This window comes from Schistocerca nitens, chromosome 6 (assembly GCF_023898315.1).
Source record: "Schistocerca nitens isolate TAMUIC-IGC-003100 chromosome 6, iqSchNite1.1, whole genome shotgun sequence".
In the NCBI taxonomy this organism is placed as follows: Eukaryota; Metazoa; Arthropoda; class Insecta; order Orthoptera; family Acrididae; genus Schistocerca; species Schistocerca nitens.
Window position 1 is genome coordinate 569,950,116 of NC_064619.1, and position 20,871 is coordinate 569,970,986.

At 46.7% G+C, this 20,871-nt stretch overlaps 1 protein-coding gene across 1 annotated transcript in view; it reads right to left on the minus strand.

Moving 5' to 3' along the window:
* Positions 1 to 2,274: 2,274 nt before the first annotated feature.
* LOC126263686 (protein unzipped) overlaps positions 2,275 to 20,871 on the minus strand; it is a 111,532-nt gene continuing 92,935 nt past the window's right edge. The window contains exons 3-5 of the mRNA XM_049960813.1: positions 18,848 to 19,188; positions 13,513 to 13,850; positions 2,275 to 5,006 (exon numbers count right to left, since the gene is read on the minus strand). Coding sequence (XP_049816770.1) covers positions 4,454 to 5,006; positions 13,513 to 13,850; positions 18,848 to 19,188 — 1,232 coding nt within the window. The 3' untranslated portion in view covers positions 2,275 to 4,453. The remainder of the gene's footprint in view (positions 5,007 to 13,512; positions 13,851 to 18,847; positions 19,189 to 20,871) is intronic.

Consider the following 20,871-nt stretch of genomic DNA (forward strand, 5'->3'; position numbering starts at 1 on the left):
TTTGCGCTTGGAGCTGTGGTACTTTCCCAACATCGCAACGACAGTTTACAACTGTTATACCAATGGTTCCTGTATCTATCTTCTCTCTGTGTTTGGCTTGCACCCTTTGTGACTGAAGCCATTTTTGTGTTTTCCCGAGACCCACTAACCTAGGAAACCGCCCAGTCCACACCACACAGCCCCTGCTACCCGTTAGCCGCCTCCTGCATATAGTGGATTCCTGACCTATTCAGCGGAACCCGAAACCCAACCACCCTATGGCACAAGTCGGGGAATCTGCAGCCTACACGATCGCAGAACTGTCTGAGCCTCTGATTCAGTTCCTTCACTCGGCTCTGTACCAAAATCCGCAGTCGGTCCTGCCGACTAAGCTGCTTTCATCTCGCAAGCAAGACTGGCAGCCTTGACCACTTCTGTTAGCTGCTCGAAACCAGAGAGAATCTCTTCCGATCGAAAGTGACACACATCATTGGTACCAACGTGAGCCACCACCTGCAGCTGGCTGCATCCTATGCCCCCCATAACATCCGGAGTAACCCATTCCATGCGTGGGATGACTCCACACTGTATGCACACAGAGTGCACACTGGCTTTCTTCCCATTCTTGGCAGCCATCTCCTATGTCCCTAAAGGACACCATAACGCTGGAGCTCCAAACTATCAATAATCCCACCCTCTTATGATTTCCTGGATTTCGCAGGCTGAGAGATTTCCTCTGAAACAGGACAGGCGACGGCATCTGGCTGAGCGACAGTGTCAGCCACAGACAGCATCTGGAATCTGTTTGTCAGACTAACTGGGGAGGCCCCCTGGGAAGTCTTTCGCTGCTTGCTACGCACCGTGGCGACCTCCTACTCAACCACAGTTGACGTGTCAATCGGGCTGGCCACTGGTGAGCACTGATCTGGGAACTCTGGCGTGCTGGACGTCCGTTGGATTCCCACAGCTGGCCCAATACAGTGGTGCCCAATCCGCTACAGCTTCAAGCTGTGTAACTGAAGCCAACACAGCCTGGAGCTGAGAGCGAAGTGTCACCAACTTGACTGGCATCCGCACACAATAATCACAGTCCCCATCCGTACATACATACTAAATACCGTGGAAAACTGCACTACCCAGACAAACGGATTAGCAGCACGTGCTGCGGATCTCTACCGTAGATGCTGACGAAAACGCAGGAACTAAGTCTAATAACTTAGATTAATGTGCAGAGATTCAATAACCTAACTATCGAAGCACTCAGGTGAAACTAAATAATTGACCCGCGATTAATTGTTACAAAATCAGTTTAGAACTACCAAAGCACGCAGCTGATATTATACAATTCGCTTCTGGTTAGGATCTCATAAAAGTCACAAAATCGGTTACTTCCCTGTTGCTGCGTCTGTCTCGGCCAGTTACTGCTGGCTGGCTGGCTGGCTAACGCCAACAAGCAGGCACTAGCTTTCAATACAAACAAACGACTATCGACTCGCGCTACGGAACTCTACTGTAGATGCTGATGAAAACGTAGGCACTGTGATAATACAGAAATGACGACAAAATGTTTTAAAAAGTGCTTAGGCAGGACGTAGTGCGCCTGGAAATTCTCTGACAGAGAATAATGCTAAGATGACACTTTTCGTATATAACATATAGTGTAGTCAACTGTTCTCCTGTTTTCACCGAATGTAAATTACTCGGACTAACGAGTACTAAGAACTAAATGAAATGACTCCCTGATTTTGATATAGAGTAGCCAAATATTAAATAAAGGTTGAATATAGACATAAGCGAAATAATACTCGTATTTTACATCCACCATCTAGTCTTAAAACATTTGTGAAACGTGTGAATAAGATTGAAGTTATCTCATCACTACTTCTTTGTATGCTTTTACTCCACCGACATGATTTTTTCCTCCGTTGTGGTCTATACGTGACATTTTCATTACATTACAAGCGGTATTCTGCTAGAGCACATCGTTTATGGTGGCAATATTTCGGTATGAAATATCTAGTTTCAAAATTTGCTGCAAAATCAGTGAGCTGGGCGCCATAGATCCGCGATACTGATAATAACATTTTACTTTTACAGTTTATAAACATACGATGATGTCTTTATGGTAAATTACATTTTTTACAACCTTCGTTTCTCTTTCCACTGTTTCTGAACACTTAAAGATCCTTTTCATGATTTAAAATGTTCATATTTTCGAACTTCTGCACTCCTTTGTATTGGAAAAGTATGTGGTTATAATTGGTAGGATGATGTAAGTAAAGTAAAGTCTCCACATAATTATATTTATAGTTTATCATGGCAGTTTGGATAAATATTACAATTTTGTTATAGACATAATTTCAACTGGCCAAATCTTATTTTTTTGTAACATGTACTTATTTGGAAATTTGGAACATCACAATGACTTAAGAATATTTTCTTTATAATGTTCAGAAAAAATGTCAACATGAGAGATGCAACTGAAGGAGTAGCAAATTACAGTTAACAGTGAAAATGGCGGCACATGCCAAAAAGCTGCATCTCTAGGAATTTGTATACTATTTCTTGATACAGATATTTCAATACATAGGAACATGGACTACATACCTATTCACAAAATAAAGGTTAGAATGTTTTGTACTACACCACTGCAATAGATGCACATCACTGAAATTATTTGTTGTTCTTGAAAATATAAACATGTATCATAAAATATGTTTCGAAATTTTATCAAGTGGAGAGACTCCTATTCATTTAACTGATCTCCTTAGAGGATACTTATCATACGAGCGTCCCTTAACCAACTTTGCAGTACAAAATATATCACACAATTACTGGACAGCCTGACCTTGCACACAGACGTTTACAATACAGCATTTAATGTTGGACAGCTTCTCTCCAGGCGGGTCTTTCTCGCAGCACTGGCAGACTTGTGTAGACGTGACTCAGTTTCTCGAAGCAGATTACAAGTACGTTATCAACCAGACTATTTTGGAATATTGTAATAGTTAAGCACTTAACAGGTGTAGACAGAGTTTGCTGTTCTGCAGAACGTTCCTTTACTTACTATAAGCAACAACACAGCAGATATAATAAATAAATGCAGGATAAGCCAAGACGGATTTATCACCACGATTTATAGTAATTAAGAGTTTGTTTGGATCCGTTAGGCCGCTTTCAGACCAACGAGAGTGATTAGTGGGTAATATAGCATTATAAGCATGGAAGTATGCCAATGTAACCGTTTGTGGGCGCAAGAGAAAGAGGTGGGGCAGGTGGAGAGTCTCGTATAATTTTAAAGACGATCACTGTGCTCGAGTATCTGGCCAGCTACACTCTTGGCAAGAATATGCGATTGTATTTCGCTTGTATAGCATAGAATAGTAACTCCCACGTTACCTACACGTCCAATTCAGAATTTTCGCGAAAAGGCTTTAGTGGCGCCGAGCCTCCCGGCTCGTACAGTGGTGCACCTGCAAGAGAACACGCACTGCATGCACGCTCCTCGCTGTCCACTCCCTGCCTACAGTCTTCAGCTTATTCTATATATTTATTTACACAAGCTATGTACACAATGTAATTATATTACAATCTGGGTGAATGGAGGACAACAACATCAAGTAGCGAAATGCACTCCTCTCAATTCGACCCGCGTTATCTGCATCCCAGATTTGCTTTTTCTATGCTCCGCAATAAATATTCGCGTTGTTCCGAATCCACTCGAAACTTTAGTTTGCTTTTGATGATAACACAGTGTTTAAGCGAAATTTTACCGCCTCTACATTTTCTCACTAGCTTAGTGTGGAACCCCGAATTTTCAGCCCCGTGCACTACGTAAGGCGCTGAATCAGACTAGCTCAAATTTTTTGTGTATTCGTTTCCTGAGCTGTGTCTCCGCAAATGTTTTCCATATTGAAAGTGTTTGAAGGCGCCACCGGCGGAAACGAGGACAAGTATTGATTCCGCGGGCGTGTGACGCAGCAGAAATCCCTGCGTCATTGATTTATACCTTTGGAGACGCAGATGCCGGCGTAGGGGATACACGTGGGAGGCAAGGAGCACCTCGTTAAGGCGTAGAGGATGCCGCGAAGTTGCGGAGCGAGCTCGAAAAGTTTTGAGGCCCCGAGGACAGTAGAAGGAAAGGCGGATGCGTCACTAGAGGTGATTGTAGTCGCACGGCGCACGTATATGAGTGGCGACACAGCTATTCAGGTGAGGCAGCGCCTAGAGAACGGGGCCGGTCTGGGATCACTGAAGAGACGACGCGGGCGGCAGCGGACGCCCAGCCGCCGGGAATCTATCGACCCGAGTAAGCCTATCGCTCGAGGGCGCGCCTGCACACCGCCGGCAGCAGGTACGTCGGAAGGGAAGGAAAGTGTCGGAGAAAAGGGAAGAGAGAGAGAGAGAGAGAGAGAGAGAGAGAGAGAGAGAGAGAGACGGGTGCGAGTGGCGGCGAGCGGTCCCGGAGAGGCGCCTATGTCGCTACTCGCTGCAGGGCGGCGGCTGCCGTCGCGACGACCAAGACGACGCTGGCGGCGGACGACCCGGCGGCGCTGCCTCCATCACCGTTGGAGGTTCCCTCCGCGCCGCGTCCCTTCTTGGCGCCCTCGGGCTCCTCCTCTTTCTTGAGCGACGACTGCGCGCCGCCGGCGGTGCCTTCGTCCGAAGGCCACTTGGCCACCTCGTTGTCCGCGGAGCCCTCCGGATCGTCCGGCTTGGGCTTCTTGCCCTTCTTCTCCGGCGCCGGGGTCGTCGTGGTAGTGGTTGTGGTGGTCGTGGTGGTGCTGGTGGTGGTCGTGGTGGTGGTGGGCACCAAGCTGTTGTTGGCCAGGAAGTAGACGTCGCTGAACTCCGCGCGCACGTCCCGCAGCTCGACGTCGCTGAGCACGCCCTGCAGCGGCCGCGCCAGCGTCTCGCCGTCGCTGTACGACGCCACCAGCGTCGCCTCGTACGGCGTCTCCTCCTCCGTCAGGTTGCCCAGCAGCGTCACGTTCACAGCCGTGCCCGGCTCCAGCTCGTACTCGGCGCTGCGGGCAAACGACACCGGCGCACAGTCAGCACCACGCCATTCCAAATCAACAACAGAGCCTTACCAAAATGGGTTCAAATGGCTCTGAGCACTATGGGACTTAACTTCTGAGGTCATCAGTCCCCTAGAACTTAGAACTACTTAAACCTAACTAACCTAAGGACATCACACACATCCATGCCCGAGGCAGGATTCGAACCTGCGACCGTAGCGGTCGTGCGGTTCCAGACTGTAGCGCCTAGAACCGCTCAGCCAGAGTTATCGAGTACACAAATACGGTAACTGATTTAACATTGAAACACTCTTTGCTGACTCATATGCCCAACTCTATCAGAGACGGCAAAGGACTTGGAAGAGCAGTTGAACGGAATGGACAGTGTCTTGAAAGGATGATATAAGATAAACATCAACAAAAGCGAAACGAGGATAATGGAATGTAGTCGAATTAAGTCGGGTGATGCTGAGGGAATTAGATTAGGAAATGAGACACTTAATGCAGTAAAGGAATTTTGCTATTTGGGGAGCAAAATAACTAATGATGGTAGAATTAGAGAGGACATCTTCAACTTTTGTAGTCCTGTCTTCCTCAGTTGCGTGTAATATTACGGTATATTGATAATTTTTACTTATGGAACGTCTGACAGCAGCTGAATAAAACACAATTTTAGTGCCATACTCGTTTCGTCTTTATTTTCTGCAAGGCATCATCAGTGGCAGGTTGTGTGGACAATTTCTTACATATTACGCTCCTGTTGCATTTTTGGTGTTGTTCTTCTTCTTATGAATGCCAATTTGTGGTTTTTTTCCCCACATTCCACAGCACTATGAACTGAACGCTTGTTTGAAGTAGAGAGGATATAAAATGTGGACTGGCAATGGCAAGGAAAGCGTTTCTGAAGAAGAGAAATTTGTTAACATCGAGTATAGATTTGAGTGTCAGGAAGTCGTTTCTGAAAGTATTTGTATGGAGTGTAGCCATGTATGGAAGTGAAACATGGACGATGAATAGTTCGTACAAGAAGAGAATAGAAGCTTTCGAAATGTGGTGCTACAGAAGAATGCTGAAGATTAGATGGGTAGATCACATAACTAATGAGGAGGTATTGAATAGAATTTGGGAAAAGAGGAGTTTGTGGCACAACTTGACAAGAAGAAAGGACCGGTTGGTGGGACATGTTCTGAGGCATCAAGGGATCACAAATTTAGCATTGGAGGGCAGCGTGGAGGGTAAAAATCGTAGAGGGAGACCAAGAGATGAATACGCCAAGCAGATTCAGAAGGATGTAGGTTGCAGTAAGTACTGGGAGATGAAGAAGCTTGTACAGGACAGAGTAGCATGGAGAGCTGCATCAAACCAGTCACAGGACTGAAGACCACAACAACAACAACAACAACAACATGCCGAATACCTGAAATTAAATACTGCACTTTCCATAGATGTACAGTCAGTGAATATTTCAGTTAGAGCTTCACAATCTTCTTTTGATTCCCAATAATTTTTAGGGTTTCTTATCTCAGCTGGTAAAAATAGAAACCTTGCAGGAGCAAGTAACTCGTATATGAATGCGTATTCAAATACAGAGATATGTAAACAAGCAGAATATGACGCTGCGGTCGGCAAACCCTATATAAGACAACAACAAGTGTTTGGCGCAATTGTTAGATCGGTTACTGCTGCTACAATGGCAAGTTATCATTATTTCAGTGAGTCTGATCGTGTTGGGTCACAGCGTCTCCGAGGTAGCGATGAAGAGCGGATTTTCCCGTGCGCCAATTTCAAGAGTGTGCCTCGAATATGAGGCATCTGGCAAAACATCAAGTCTCCGACATCGCTGCTGCCGGAAAAAGATGCTGCAAGAACGGAACTAACGACACTGAAGAGCATCGTCCGTGACGGAAGTGCAACCCTTCCGCAAATTGCTGCAGATTTCAATACTCGGCCATCAACAAGTGTCAGCGCGCGAACCATTCAACGAAACATCATCGATATGGGCTTTCGGAGCCGAAGGCCCACTCGTGTACCCTTGATGACTGCGCGGCACACAGCTTTACGCCTCGCTGTGGCCCGTCACACCGACATTGGACTGTTGACGACTCGGAATCTGTTGCCTGGTGGGACGAGTCTCGTTTCAAATTGTATGGAGCGGGTATGGAGACAGCCTCATGAATCCATGGGCCCCTGCATGTCAGCAGGAAACTGTTCATGCTGGTGGAGCCTTTGTAATGGTGTGGGGCGTGTGCAGTCGGAGTTATATGGGGCCCACATACGTCTAGATACGTCTCTGACAGGTGACACGTACGTAAGCATCCCGTCTGACCACCTTCATCCATTTATGTCCATTGTGGGTTCCGACGGACTTGGACAATTCCAGCAGGACAATACGACATCCCACACTGCTAAAGAGTGGCTGCAGGAACGCTCTTCTAAAACACTTCCGCTGGCCACCAAACTCCCCAGACTTGAACATTATTGAGCATATCTGGGATGTGTTGCAACGTGCTGTTCAGAAGAGATCTCTTTCTCCTCGTACTCTTACGTATTTATGGACAGCCCTGCAGGATTCAGTTATTTCCAGCACTGCTTCAGACATTAGCCTAGCCCATGCCGCGTCGTGTTGCGGCACTTCCGCGCGCCCACGGGGACCCTACACGGTATTAGGCAGGTGTACCAGTTTCTTTGGCTCTTCATTGTATTTGTCTCAGGACCAGGTGTACTAAGTAGTGTCTCTGGTCCCTTGACGCTGTAAAAACTCTTAAGCTTCTTAATCACTGCACTGAAAATTTAATTCATATGTTCTGATACTTGCACACTCACTATTCAAGACCTGTAGATAAACTTTCTATATACTTGTCGGCCCCATGGTCTAGCGGTAAAGCGTTTGTCTGGAAACCGAGAGGCCGCGATATCGAATGTTCTTTCTCCTCTCAACGATGTGAGCAGTCGTCAGACATAACACATTGCTCAGATTCCATGTCCCCTTTACCCGGTTGGATAATTGCAGTAAGTCAGGCAAACGCAAGTCGCTGAAGTGGCGTCCAATAGAGAGAGACTTGCACTAGACCGTTGAGCTACACGAGCAACTCCATATGACCCTGAAGGAGACAGAGTGTGGGGGACACTGCAGAATAGATCAGGGGAAGGTGGGAAGAGGAGTTGGCTGCCTCTGTCTGCTGTCTGGCGTTCCTGGCGCCAACAGGTTGCAGCACGGCTCTTGCATTGCATTGCATTGTTGATGCGCCAAGAGGCGTGCAGTGCAAAGCGACACTCGGACGTTGCCAAGGTCACCGCGTCGCTTCGTAGTCGTTATAGTGGTGCGCGGCTCGCCAGCGGAAGAGCTAACTGGTGCGTGACTCTCTTCATTATTCAGTTATGGAGAGTGGGTTTTGGCAAACTCGAATTGAAAGAGACACTTAAAAATAAGGAAGGAGGCGTAAGGTACGCAAATAAATTATTGTAAAACAAGATGGACGACATTGCGAAAGCTTCTGCGGCCAGGATCAGTTGACATAAAAGTTTTCTGAGTGTCGTACCGCGTCATAGTGTCCAGTAAACCCAGAAAAAGGCCACTGTAACCGTTGGCCGAGATGTTGGTTTCTCGAATATAGTTTTTTACATTTGCGCGGCACTAATCTTAGAATTACGTTAAGATGAAGGGTAGCATTGTATTCATGGTGCCCTACATCATGTATTCAGCTGATTATTGATTATCTCTCTCTCTCTCTCTCTCTCTCACACACACACACACACACACACACACACACACACACACACACGTATTCACGAAGATATGCAAATATCTTAACATGTTCTTCTACAAGTAAAACAAAAGAAAAAAGCTCATAGAAAATAAGGCCTGCAAATGTTTAGTTACGAAATTACGGCTAATAAAAGATTTTGCCTGAAATTTAGCAACTGCACCGCGGCAGACATCGTCTTCGAGCTATATAGAAATTGGTAATGAGATGTAATTGGTTATTTCAGTCACAGCTGTGAGACGATATATACGTGATGAAGATCGTTTTCGACCGTAGGAGGCCATCCAGTCATCTTGATTCATTGGTTACAGTGTAACATCTGACATTCGCTGTCGCGGAACGGCGCTTACGTACGGCAGTTGTGTACGGGTAACGCCGGCCGATGTGGCCGAGCGGTTCTAGGCGCTACAGTTTGGAACCGCGCGACCGCTACGGTCGCAGGTTCGAATCCTGCCTCGGGCATGGATGTGTGTGATGACCTTGGGTTAGTTAAGTTTAAGTAGTTCTAAATTCTAGGGGACTGATGAGCTCAGAAGTTAAGTCCCATAGTGCTCAGAGCCATTTGAACCATTTTTTTGTACGGGTAACAATAAAAAGTGAGAAAACATGGGGAAACCTGCTACGACTCGTGGCCTCCAAGAGAATAATTATCACTCTTCATATATGCATCTTCCGAGACTGTGAGATGCCAGCTGTCACTAAGGTTTTACGATATTGAAGTGCCTGTGACGTTCAGAAGGTCGATTGCGATCTGCAGGAAGTTGGCACTGTGGCGACTACAGACGTTATCAGAATACATAAAACGTATTCACAGTTGCGAATATCTACAACCATCAACTGTATAATGGATTGACAACAACCAAAATTTGTGCCGGATCGGGAATCGAACCCGGACACGTGGTTGACGGCATATGGATATTTGGGGCTGACCGTGAGACCGCTCGTGATAAGCGGGAAATCCGGGTTTGGTTCCCGGTACGGCACAAATTTTCACTGTTGTCATTCCATTATACAGCTGACAGTTGTCCGTATTCGCAACGTTGAATACATCTCACTTTGGTTTTAGATGAGTATGAATGAATTCTCCAGCTGTATTTAAAGGTCTCACGGACATCGATTGTCGCCTGTCGAGATGTATTATGGCGGTTACCCCGTCTTGCGAATGACTGTCTGGCTTTTAGAGGAGCTTGAAAATGGTGTATTGAGGGATTCATTCATACTCAAATAAAAAATAATTATCAAGTTTCCAGCAGCTGTATTTAATCGCCGGCCGCGCGACTGCTACGGTCGCAGGTTCCAATCCTGCCACGGGCATGGATGTGTGTAATGTGCTTAGGTTAGTTAGGTTTAAGTAGTTCTACGTTCTAGGGGACTGATGACCTCAGATGTTAAGTCCCATAGTGCTCAGAGCCATGTGAACCATATATTTAATCGCTCACACGCGTGAGCTTGAGAGGTCCGCTAGGGTTGCTGGCAAGGTTAAACCGTAAAGAGACGTCCAGAGGGGACAGGAAATGGTGGACAGCAATGATAGGAAGAGAGATATCAGCTCTGGCGACGCCGACGTCTGCGCAGCGCCTAGCGAGCTGGCGGCCAGGGGCGCTCGATACGCAAACGTAGTCACGCTCGACAGAGCAGCGCAGCGACTCAGCAAACACCTGCTCTGGGCGGCCGCACTCACTCCAAGAGCCAGTTCGTTTGATTTGCAAAGCAGGGTGCCGTGCTTTGCCTACTCTCCACGGGGGCGCGCCGCCTCCTAGGCACGTCGCCAACTATAGGTGTCGCCGCGGCGCCAACTCGCACCTCTGCCAACATATGCGCGACCTTTTCTATTTAGTGTGTGGTTCTTTTTCTGTCAATGCTGCACGAGCGTACACCACGTAAGATCGCCTCGAAAATGCAATGGCTCGTGCATCTACGTTTCCCAGGAGGTCACTTTCCCATGAGCCATCTGAAAACAAATTTCGCGAGTAAATGTCCAAACGATCGAGGCAGCCACGTCATGGGAGATCTCTTAGCACTCATGTTGATCACCTCTTTGGACATATTAAAACTCTCAGATTAAATCCAATTCCCCCCCCCCCCCTGTAATCCACTGCACATCACAAGGAGGCTAGGCTACCAATTACGACAATTTTTGACTTTGTTTTGTGTTGAGAGAACGGTTGTGCCCAAAATCAACCAAGACAGTCAAGGTTCAAAAAAATGGTTCAAATGGCTCTGAGCACTATGGGACTTAACATCTGAGGTCATCAGTCCCCTAGAACTTAGAACTACTTAAACCTAACTAACCTAAGACATCACACACATCCATGCCCAAGGCAGGATTCGAACCTGCGACCGTAGCAGTCGCGCGGTTCCGGACTGACGCACCTAGAACCGCTTGCCACCGCGGCCGGCAAGACAGTCAAGGCTGCTTCACTTTTTACTGTCGTCATCACTTATTAATAATTATGGCTCCCCACATCATCTCTGTCTCCCACAGATAAACCAATAAATTAATAAATTTTCAAAAATTAAACTTTTTACTCTATACACATCGCGAGGTGGCACAATGGTTGAGGGACTGGACTCGCATCCGGGAGGAGCGAGATTCAAGTGGGTCTGGCTTTTTTCGACTTTCCCAAGTACTGAAATCGAGGGTGAGGTGGTTACGTAATTAACGGAATATTAAACATTGGATCAATCTCATGTAATTAGCCGCGCGGGATTAGCCGAGCGGCCTGGGCTCTGCAGTCTTGGACTGTGCGGCTGATCCCGGCGGAGCTTCGAATCCTCCCTCGGGCATGGGTGTGTGTGTTTGTCCTTAGGATAATTTATGTTAAGTAGTGTGTAAGCTTAGGCACTGATGACCTTAGCAGTTAAGTCCCATAAGATTTCACACACATTTGAACATTTTTTTCATATAATTAGGATTAATCACATGTCAAACGGCTCCTGTCCAGAAACAAATTCTCATCCTCGGGTTAAATACCCAAGAAGATGCAAGTATTAAAAGTTAAAAAAATGACTATCAAGTCATTTTTTTTAAATACTTAAGACCCCGTCCCACACTCATGTTTTGAGCCATGGAGAAAAGAAACCTCTGATCGAAATTCATATTCACTACAACTAACATTTGATATTCAAATTTGTTGGTTTGGCCAACTCAAAACCAAACCTACATTCCAAAAGTAACATAGAAATAAATCAAATATTGTCCGTATGAATTATCAGTATGCAGCGCAGTATGAGATGTTATAATACTTCCTGCCAAATCAAAACAATGTGCCAGACCCAGACATGAACTTTCGCGGACTGTGGTCTTGCCGTGTGAGCTATCTGAACACGACTTAACCTTTACTTCCGCTAGTACCTCTTTCATACTTACAAAACTTCATGTAAGCTCTCCTGCATACCTTGCAGGACTAGAATTCCTGAAAAAGAGGATATTGTGGAGAAATAGCTTACTGACGGCATGGGGGTATAGTTTAAACTACCAGAAAGTTTCAAAAATGCTCAGGCTCCACTCCAGAGTGAAAGACTTATTATCTAACAATCCCCCAGTTTGTGGCTGAACCATTTCTCCTCAATGTCCTGTCTTCCAGGACTGATAGTCTGGCAATGTGCGCAGAACTTCTGTGAATTTTGATACTAATGGAAGTAAGACTACAAGGGCATCTCACGACTCGTGCTGTGAAAGCCAAGGTTCTATGGATTAGAGTCGTGATACAGTACCCTGTTTCGATTTGCCAGGAAGTTTGAAGATTTTCAGTGTTCTGTTCTACCTCTACACATGTATGACATCACAGCACACCAAATATCATTGCATCACAAGTCAGAGTAGAATTGCAGTATCGCTAGGTTCATCTCACCCTTCACTCCTCAATCGGCATCTCAAAGCTGTCACAGGTGTTCCTATGACAAAATCGTTAGATACCATCACAGGGAATCTACTCTGGGTCCAGAAATAGATTAAAATAGTTCCAGGCCTCCAGTTCACCGAGCAGGGTGGCGCAGTGGTTAGACACTTGACTCGCATTCGGAAGGACGACGGTTCAATCCCGCGTCCGACCATCCTGATTTAGGTTTTCCGTGATTTCCCTAAATCGCTCCAGGCAAATGCCGGGATGGTTCCTGTCAAAGGGCACGGCCGACTTCCTTCCCTGTCCTTCCCTAATCCGATGAGACTGATGACCACGCTGTCTGGTCTCCTTCCCCAACCAAACCAACCAACCAACCAACCAACCTCCAGTTCAACAAAGGTTTTGGAGAGATTTACCTTGGTGATTCCACAGTCCAACAAAGGGGTTGGGTAGGTTTGCCTTGATCATGGAGGTTCCCCTTATCATCTTATTTCTAAACCAAGGCTTTGGGTGGGTTTCCCTTGGTCAGTCACCAGTCAAATCAAGGGTTTGTGGAGAAGTTTCCCTTGGCCGTACCCCAGACCAACCAAGCTTTTGATAGGTTTCCCTCCCTTGGTCATCTCCCAGTCCAGTCAAGGTGTTGGGGAGGTTTCTTTGGTGATCCCCTGATCCAAACAAGGTTTTGAGGTGGTTTCCATTTTGTCATCAGGTGAATGCCAGAACTGGGAAACCTCCTCCCAAAGATTCCCAATTGGGACCATCTGCCTCATTACCAGCCTGTGGGGATATGTGGCTGAAGAGGACGAAGTCCTTCAACAGCCCATCGTGCTCTCATGAGTTGGGAATGAAGAGATAAAAAAAGCCCTGTACTCGGCCCCTTTACCCAGCGCAAGCAGTACTCACGTGAATAGCTTCGGCATGGAGACGGGGTCGTTAAGTCCCCATCGGATGTTGTCGATGATGGAGCCGTCCTCGGCGCGGACGGTGGTTTCGAGGCCCTTGATGATGCCGCGGCCCTGCCCCCAGTAGCGCGTGTGCTCGTACTGGTAGGCCAGCTCCGAGTCGACGCGCATGCGCACGGTGCCGGCGCCGTTGCGCAACACGGAGTTCGCCAGCACGCGCACCTCGCGCTTGGGGATGCGTCGCCGCCGCAGCTGCAGCTTCACGTTGCTCAGCTCGTAGCTGACCGGCTCCAGCTCCACCAGCACGTCGCCTTCCGCGTATTCGCGTTCCTCGCCGTCCTGCACAAAAGTCGCCCTTTCGTAACGCTGCGCTCGCCACAAGTCGCCAGCGCAGGCGCTAAACTGAGGTGGAAACGGCAGAGGCCTAGCGTACCATCCACATCTAGAGGTGTTTCTGTGCGTGTGTGTGTGTGTGTGTGTGTGTGTGTGTGTGTGTGTGTGTGTGTGTGTGTGTGTGTGTGTGTGTTATGAGGACGCCCAGCACCGCAAATAAAGGGTTTGTGGAGAAGTTTCCCTTGGCCATACCCTAGACCAACCAAGCTTTTTATAGGTTTCCCTTGGTCATCTCCCAGTCCAGTCAAGGTGTTGGGGAGGTTTCTTTGGTGATCCCCTGATCCAAACAAGGTTTTGAGGTGGTTTCCATTTTGTCATCAGGTGAATGCCAGAACTGGGAAATCTCCTCCCAAAGACTCCCATTGTGTTTGTAAAGGGGGGGGGGGCATCTTAGGGTCAGAACTACATGAGCAGTAAACTCCCTGGCAGATTAAAACTGTGTGCTGGACCGAGACTCGAACTCGGGACCTTTGCCTATCGCGGACAAGTGCTCTACCATCTGAGCTACCTAAGCACGAGTCACGCCCCGTCCTCACACCTTTACTTCTGTCAGTACCTCGTCTCATACCTTCCAAACTTTACAGAAGCTCTCCTGCGAACAAAGGTCCCGAGTTCGAGTCTCGGTCCGGCACACAGTTTTAATCTGCCAGGAAGTTTCATATCAGCGCACACTCCGCCGCAGAGTGAAAATCTCATTCTATATGAGCAGTAGTTTCAATCTTTTTCATTTTCACCTCGAAAGATTAAAGTTATCTGTAATTAAGTTTTCTTTGTTTGCAGGTATGTGTCTACAGCCCTCATACACCTTGAAATAATCATGCCACAGGAGCACGCTGCTAGAGGAGTCCAAACAAAAGAGCACAGCTTTTCTCCGCGTAATAAATGTGCTGCACCGTTTCATTATGGCTGTGCCAAAGTGCTGTGGCGTAGGTACCTCGATGTGTACTAGGACTGTAAACATATGTCTACGAACGGAAACAAAATTAATTACGTAATTTTATTTTTTCAGGTGATGATTAAAACTCTACGAGTGCCCTCTCATCCAGATGGTAGGGGATCGGAAACAGTACTTTTAGACCAGGAACTAATTGTCGAAAGTGAATGTTTTGCTGATTTACGTATGTTTCATTTTTTACGCTGAAGGGTAGAGGCCCAGTTTCCCATTGAAGAACCCACTTATTTTCAGTCAAATACAGCATGGAGAAAATAAAACTGGTTTGGAAGGTATTTCATTCACCTTCAGATAGCCACCCCAACCAAATCATCCGCCCTTGGAAAATATTTAACGTAGCCAACTGGCACCGCCCATTCCTGAGCTGGATGAAGCGAGTTGGGTTCCCTGTCTCAAGATGCATGAAATATTTTCCAGGCCAGTTTTATTTTGTCCATCGTGTAGCAGGAAAACTGGTAATGTATTTGAGAGGGTACTTCCTCTTAAAGAATGTGCTTTACAGGGAAGAAAAACCTCAAAAGGAGATTTGGTCGGAACCAGCGGATCGTAGTTAGAAATTTTCTTTTTCGGTGACAATACGTTTTAGTTTACAAAGTGTGATTGTACATGTGATGTAACATGACAAGGAAAGGTGCCTGTGATCACTGGAGAGTGCCACAGGGTATCCTAAATTACTCACAACACACACCTGTCGTGTTAATCCACATAAATCCACTTTATGGTGGGGGTTTTAACCTCTGAAACGCATGCTGTAATAAATAAATGGGTATCCAATAGCCTTCTCTATGGAGTTGGGCCATGAACACTTACTGTAGTATTATATAAGAAACTGGAGGCGTCTGAAATGTGTCTGTATCGAAGAATATTACGGATACCACGGACAGATCAAGTCACAAATGGGAAAGTACTGCAGCGTATGAAGAAATATTTAGAAATTGTCAATATTTTCATGGAAATAAATAAATGTGTGTTCAGTATCGTACCCTGTGGGGTTGTGTCATGGACACGTACCGCAGTATTAGGTAAGAAATTGGACGAGTTTGAGATTTGAGTGTATCGAAGGGTATTACGGATACCATTGAGAGATCAAGTCACAGATGTGGCAATACTGCGGCGTACGAAGAAAGATTTAGAAATTCTCAGTATAATGAAGAGGAAAAAACTCGAAAATTTGGGCATATAACGCAAACAACGAATACAACCTCTTGCAACTAATATTTCAAGGAAAGATTGATAGCAGATGTGGTCCAGGGCGGAGAAGAGTAACCTGGCTAAAGAACTTAAGCCAGTGGTTGGGACTGAGTACCGAATTGCTGTTCAGAAAAGCCATGGCAAGCAATCTTTCATGCTACTGGTCGTCAGTGTTCTTGCAGGACGAGGCACTTGAAGAAGAAGAAGAAGAAGAAGAAGAAGAAGAAGAAGAAGGTAAACTTGTTGTTTCATTCGATACTCAGTACGTCACAGACAAAAATATGAAGGCCTAGGAAGAGCTTGTGCATCTTTGTATGTAAGGGAGTAAAGTCGATAACTTCCTGGATATGTGCTGTGCATCTTTATTGACATAGACAACTTGCTTTATTGCAACAGCTATATGTAGTGCAACAAAATGATAGCGATGAATTGGAGGGAATGTGGCGGGTGTCTTGAGGAACAAATAAAGAACAGAAGAAATAGAGAACGGCATCCAACGACGCAACAGATCGTGGATATTTCAAGAGTCCTCGCAATGGGCCTAACGGAATTCTGGTTGTCGGATGATATCGGGGCGTGAGCTCGTGTCACAGCAACACTGGAGAGACCGCCAAGTGTAATAGCGATCGCGGAGCCGGCGTACAGTGTCATATTTGCTGGCGGCACGCGCTTCCTAGCGTAATCTGACTCTATGTAACTTCGTTAGATGACGTGAGTTCCTATCCCATATTTATCCCTCAGCAATCTCTGTCGTCAGTTTGTCCCATAAGAAACCCTCTAAATCACCTAGAAGTTTGTGAGCATCGTTTTCTTACACGTTGTATACACAGAATGCGGAACAATTACATGAAATTTAGTTTTCAGTATTTCATATAATTATTGACCGAATGTAAAAATTTAAAATGTTACAATAATCTATTCATTAATAGATGTAATCTTACGTTAAAAGTTGAACACTATAAATCAAGTATTAAAATTAGAAATTATGTGTATGCCTTGAGGGAGGATAACTTATGGCGCGCAAATTACCCCGACTATATTCGTCCAGTATTTCAGATTGAGAGCATTTAGTGATTTGAATTTCAAGTCTTTTCGAAAATAATGAAAGGAACAAGTTTATCGCTTATTAGATTTTAACTGTTGATGCGGTAAAAGTTCAGCATCAGGCATAACGTTTTAATTTATTATTTCTTTACTAGTAACTCTGTTCACAACACAGTTGGCACACATTATCCACATACATCACTGAGTAAAGGCCTACCTGCAAAATAATATCACTGTGCGACGCATAGGATATATAACGCTTTTCTTAAAACAAATTATCCAGAATAGACACGAAGACATCAGCTGACTATCGAAATTTTTAACATGATCGTGGTGTTTGCCGTTGATTACTGAATGTTCTCGGAAACAAACCTATTGTCAAAAAAATGGTTCAAATGGCTCTGAGCACTATGGGACTCAACTGCTGTGGTTATCAGTCCCCTAGAACTTAGAACTACTTAAACCTAACTAACCTAAGGACATCACACACATCCATGCCCGAGGCAGGATTCGAACCTGCGACCGTAGCAGTCGCACGGTTCCGGACTGCGCGCCTAGAACCGCGAGACCACCGCGGCCGGCCTAAACCTATTGTCAAACAGGTCTCATGATCACCTCTTTGTTTCACTGTAAAACTTTGCGTGTCACCTAATGTGCTTCTTGGAACTGAATATTTCCCACTTACGTCGCTATCATTTTAATGTTAGTCTTAGAATCACAGAGAATTACCAAACTGGAACTACCCGCGAAGTCTGACTTTTTCTATTGTTTCCTTCGTATTATTTTCGTCCCATTTATGTCCTGACTTCTCCATTTCCTGCCTTTTAAAGGAAAAAACAAAAAAATTTAAGTTTTTATGCTGTCTGCTTTGTGCGGTAAAAGCCGAATTTGCTTCGTCCGATACAAACCGAAGATTCTCCTACGATAGTTTAACATTACCAGTGTTATTACTTGGGTTAGACATTGTCATAGCCTGCAATATAGAAAACATTGTCATTTGTATATAAAGATGCAGTGAAAATGTAGTGTTACTTGGAAAGATAACACAACACTCGAGAGCTAAATTCGTGAATTAGGCAAGTCACTAGGAATACGTGGCTTATTGTCACTCAGAAACACAGTAGTGTTTCGATTCGAAACCGCGTTAAAGGTCCTGTTCGTCCACAGTTCAAAATGCAGTGGTGCGAGCGACAGGTGCTGTCTCTTGTGGTAGGGTTTGGAAACAGCTCCTGTTGTTCGATACAATGAGCTGTCGGATGCTACCCGACCTTTCCCCCATATAAGGTTATTCATAAATAGCTACGGGCTTTCAAACCACGACTGCGCGAAAACTCAAGACCAACAGAAAAAAACACATGTAGGTGGGTAGAGCACCTCTCCAAAACTTTAAGTCACATTGTAAGTGCTTATTATGGGCACGCGGCAAACGTTAACACGAGCAAAAAGCACTTGCAGTTTATTAAAATCCCTGCCGCTGCTACCCGCGAGGCGCAACGACAGCAACCCGGTTTGGGGAGCTGTTTATTGAGTTGCATATCTACAGGCGCGAGTTAATTCTATGCGGCACTTCGGAGCAGATGATGTGTCTATATGTCCCGACACACCTGCTCCCTAGTGGTGCTCTCTGCAACTACACACGTCGTTTGTTACGAATGGAAACTTGGAGAGATGTGTCCACTGTAGTTTTCGCGTAGTCGCCTTCTAAGGCCACGGAGGTACTTAGGAATAGCGGGGTAGCGTTGGGCGAGGTACCGACCGTGCCGACGACGGTGATGCGGCCGCTGATGCCGGAGACGGCGGCCTTCCCGAGCAGGGCGCGGTCGTCTCCGTGCGGCGGGGCGCGCGCCACGTAGGTGTCGGGGGCGGCGGCGACGGTGCCGGCGGGGGGCGGCACGGTGAACTTGGTCCAGGGCCGCCAGACGAGGCGCGCGCCGCCGCCCACCGCCTGCAGCAGCTGGTGGCGCGCCTCCTGGCGCACCTCGCCCAGCAGAGAGACGCGGCAGCGCCCGCCAGACGCCTCGCCGCACACCCACACGCCGTTCACGTTGGCCCGGCACACGCGGCCCGCGCCGCCGTGCTGCTGCTCCTGACCGGGGTCTGCGGGCACACATTCGTAAACACTGTGAATGCGCCACGAGAACTCACAATTTGTGCCGCGTCGTGGCTCCAGTTTGGAGACACTTTTTCCCAGTAGTCGCCTTATCCATTAGCCATGCTACACCAAGAAGAAATGCAGATGATAAACATGTGTTCATTGGACAAATACTAGAAGTGGCATGTGATTACATTTTCGCGCAATTTGGGTGCATAGATCCTGAGAAATCAGTACCCAGAACAACCAACTCTGGCCGTAATAACGGCCTTGATACGCCTGGGCATTGAGACAAACAGAGCTTGGATGGCGTGTACAGGTACAGCTGCCCATGCAGCTTCAACACGATACCACAGTTCATCAAGAGTACTAAGTGGCGTATTGCGACGAGCCAGTTGCTCGGCAACCATTGACCAGACGTTTTCAATTGGTGAGAGATCTGCAGAATGTGCTGGCGAGGGCAGCAGTCGAACATTTTCTGTATCCAGAAAGGCCCGTAAAGGACCTGTAACATGCGGTCATGCATTATCCTGCTGAAATGTAGGGTTTCGCAGGGATCGAATGAAGGGTAGAGCCACGGGTCGTAACACGTCTGAAATGTAACGTCCACTGTTCAAAGTGCCGTCAATGTGAACAAGAGGTGACCGAGACGTGTAACCAGTGGCACCCCATACCATCACGCCGGGTGATACGGCACTATGGCGATGACGAATACATGCTTCCAATTTGCGTTCACCGCGATGTCGCCAAACACGGATGCGACCATCATGATGACCTGGATTCATCCGAAAAAATGACGTTTTCCCATTCCTGCACCCAGGGTCGTCGTTGAGTACATCATCGCAGGCGCTCCTGTCTGTGATGCAGCGTCAAGGGTAACCGCAGCCATGGTCTCCGAGCTGATAGTCCGTGCTGCTGCAAACGCCGTCGAACTGTTCGTGCAGATGGTTGTTGTTTTGCAAACGTCCCCACCTCTTGACTCAGGGATCGAGACGTGGCTGCACGATCCGTTACAGCCATGCGGATAAGTTGCCTGTCATCTCGACTGCTAGTTATACGAGTCCGTTGGAATCCAGCACGGCGTTCCGTATTACCCTCCTGAACCCACCGATTCCATATTCTGCTAACAGTCATTGGATCTCGACCAAAGCTAGCAGCAATGTCGCGATACGATAAACCGCAGTCGCAATAGGTTACAATCCGACCTTTATCAACGTCGGAAACGGGATGGTACGCATTTCTCCTCCTTAGACGAGGAATCACAACAACGTTTCACCAGGCAACGCCAGTCAACTGCTGTTTGTGTATGAGAAATCGGTTGGAAACTTTCCCGGCGGGGTCAGGGATTTTCTCTGCCTCGTGATGGCTGGGTGTTGTGTGCTGCCCTTAGGTTAGTTAGGTTTAAGTAGTTCTAAGTTCCAGGGGACTGATGACCATAGCTGTTAAGTCCCATAGTGCTCAGAGCCATTTGAAGCATTTTTTTGGAAACTTTCCTCATGTCAGCACGTTGTAGGTGTCGCCACCGGCGCCAACCTTGTGTGAATGTTCTGAAAAGCTAATCATTTGCATATCACATCGTCTTCTTCCTGTCGATTAAATTTCGCGTCTGTAGCACTTCATCTTCGTGGTGTAGCAATTTGAATGGCCAGTAGTGTAGGTTCGATAGGAAGTGTCAACGACCATCTGTG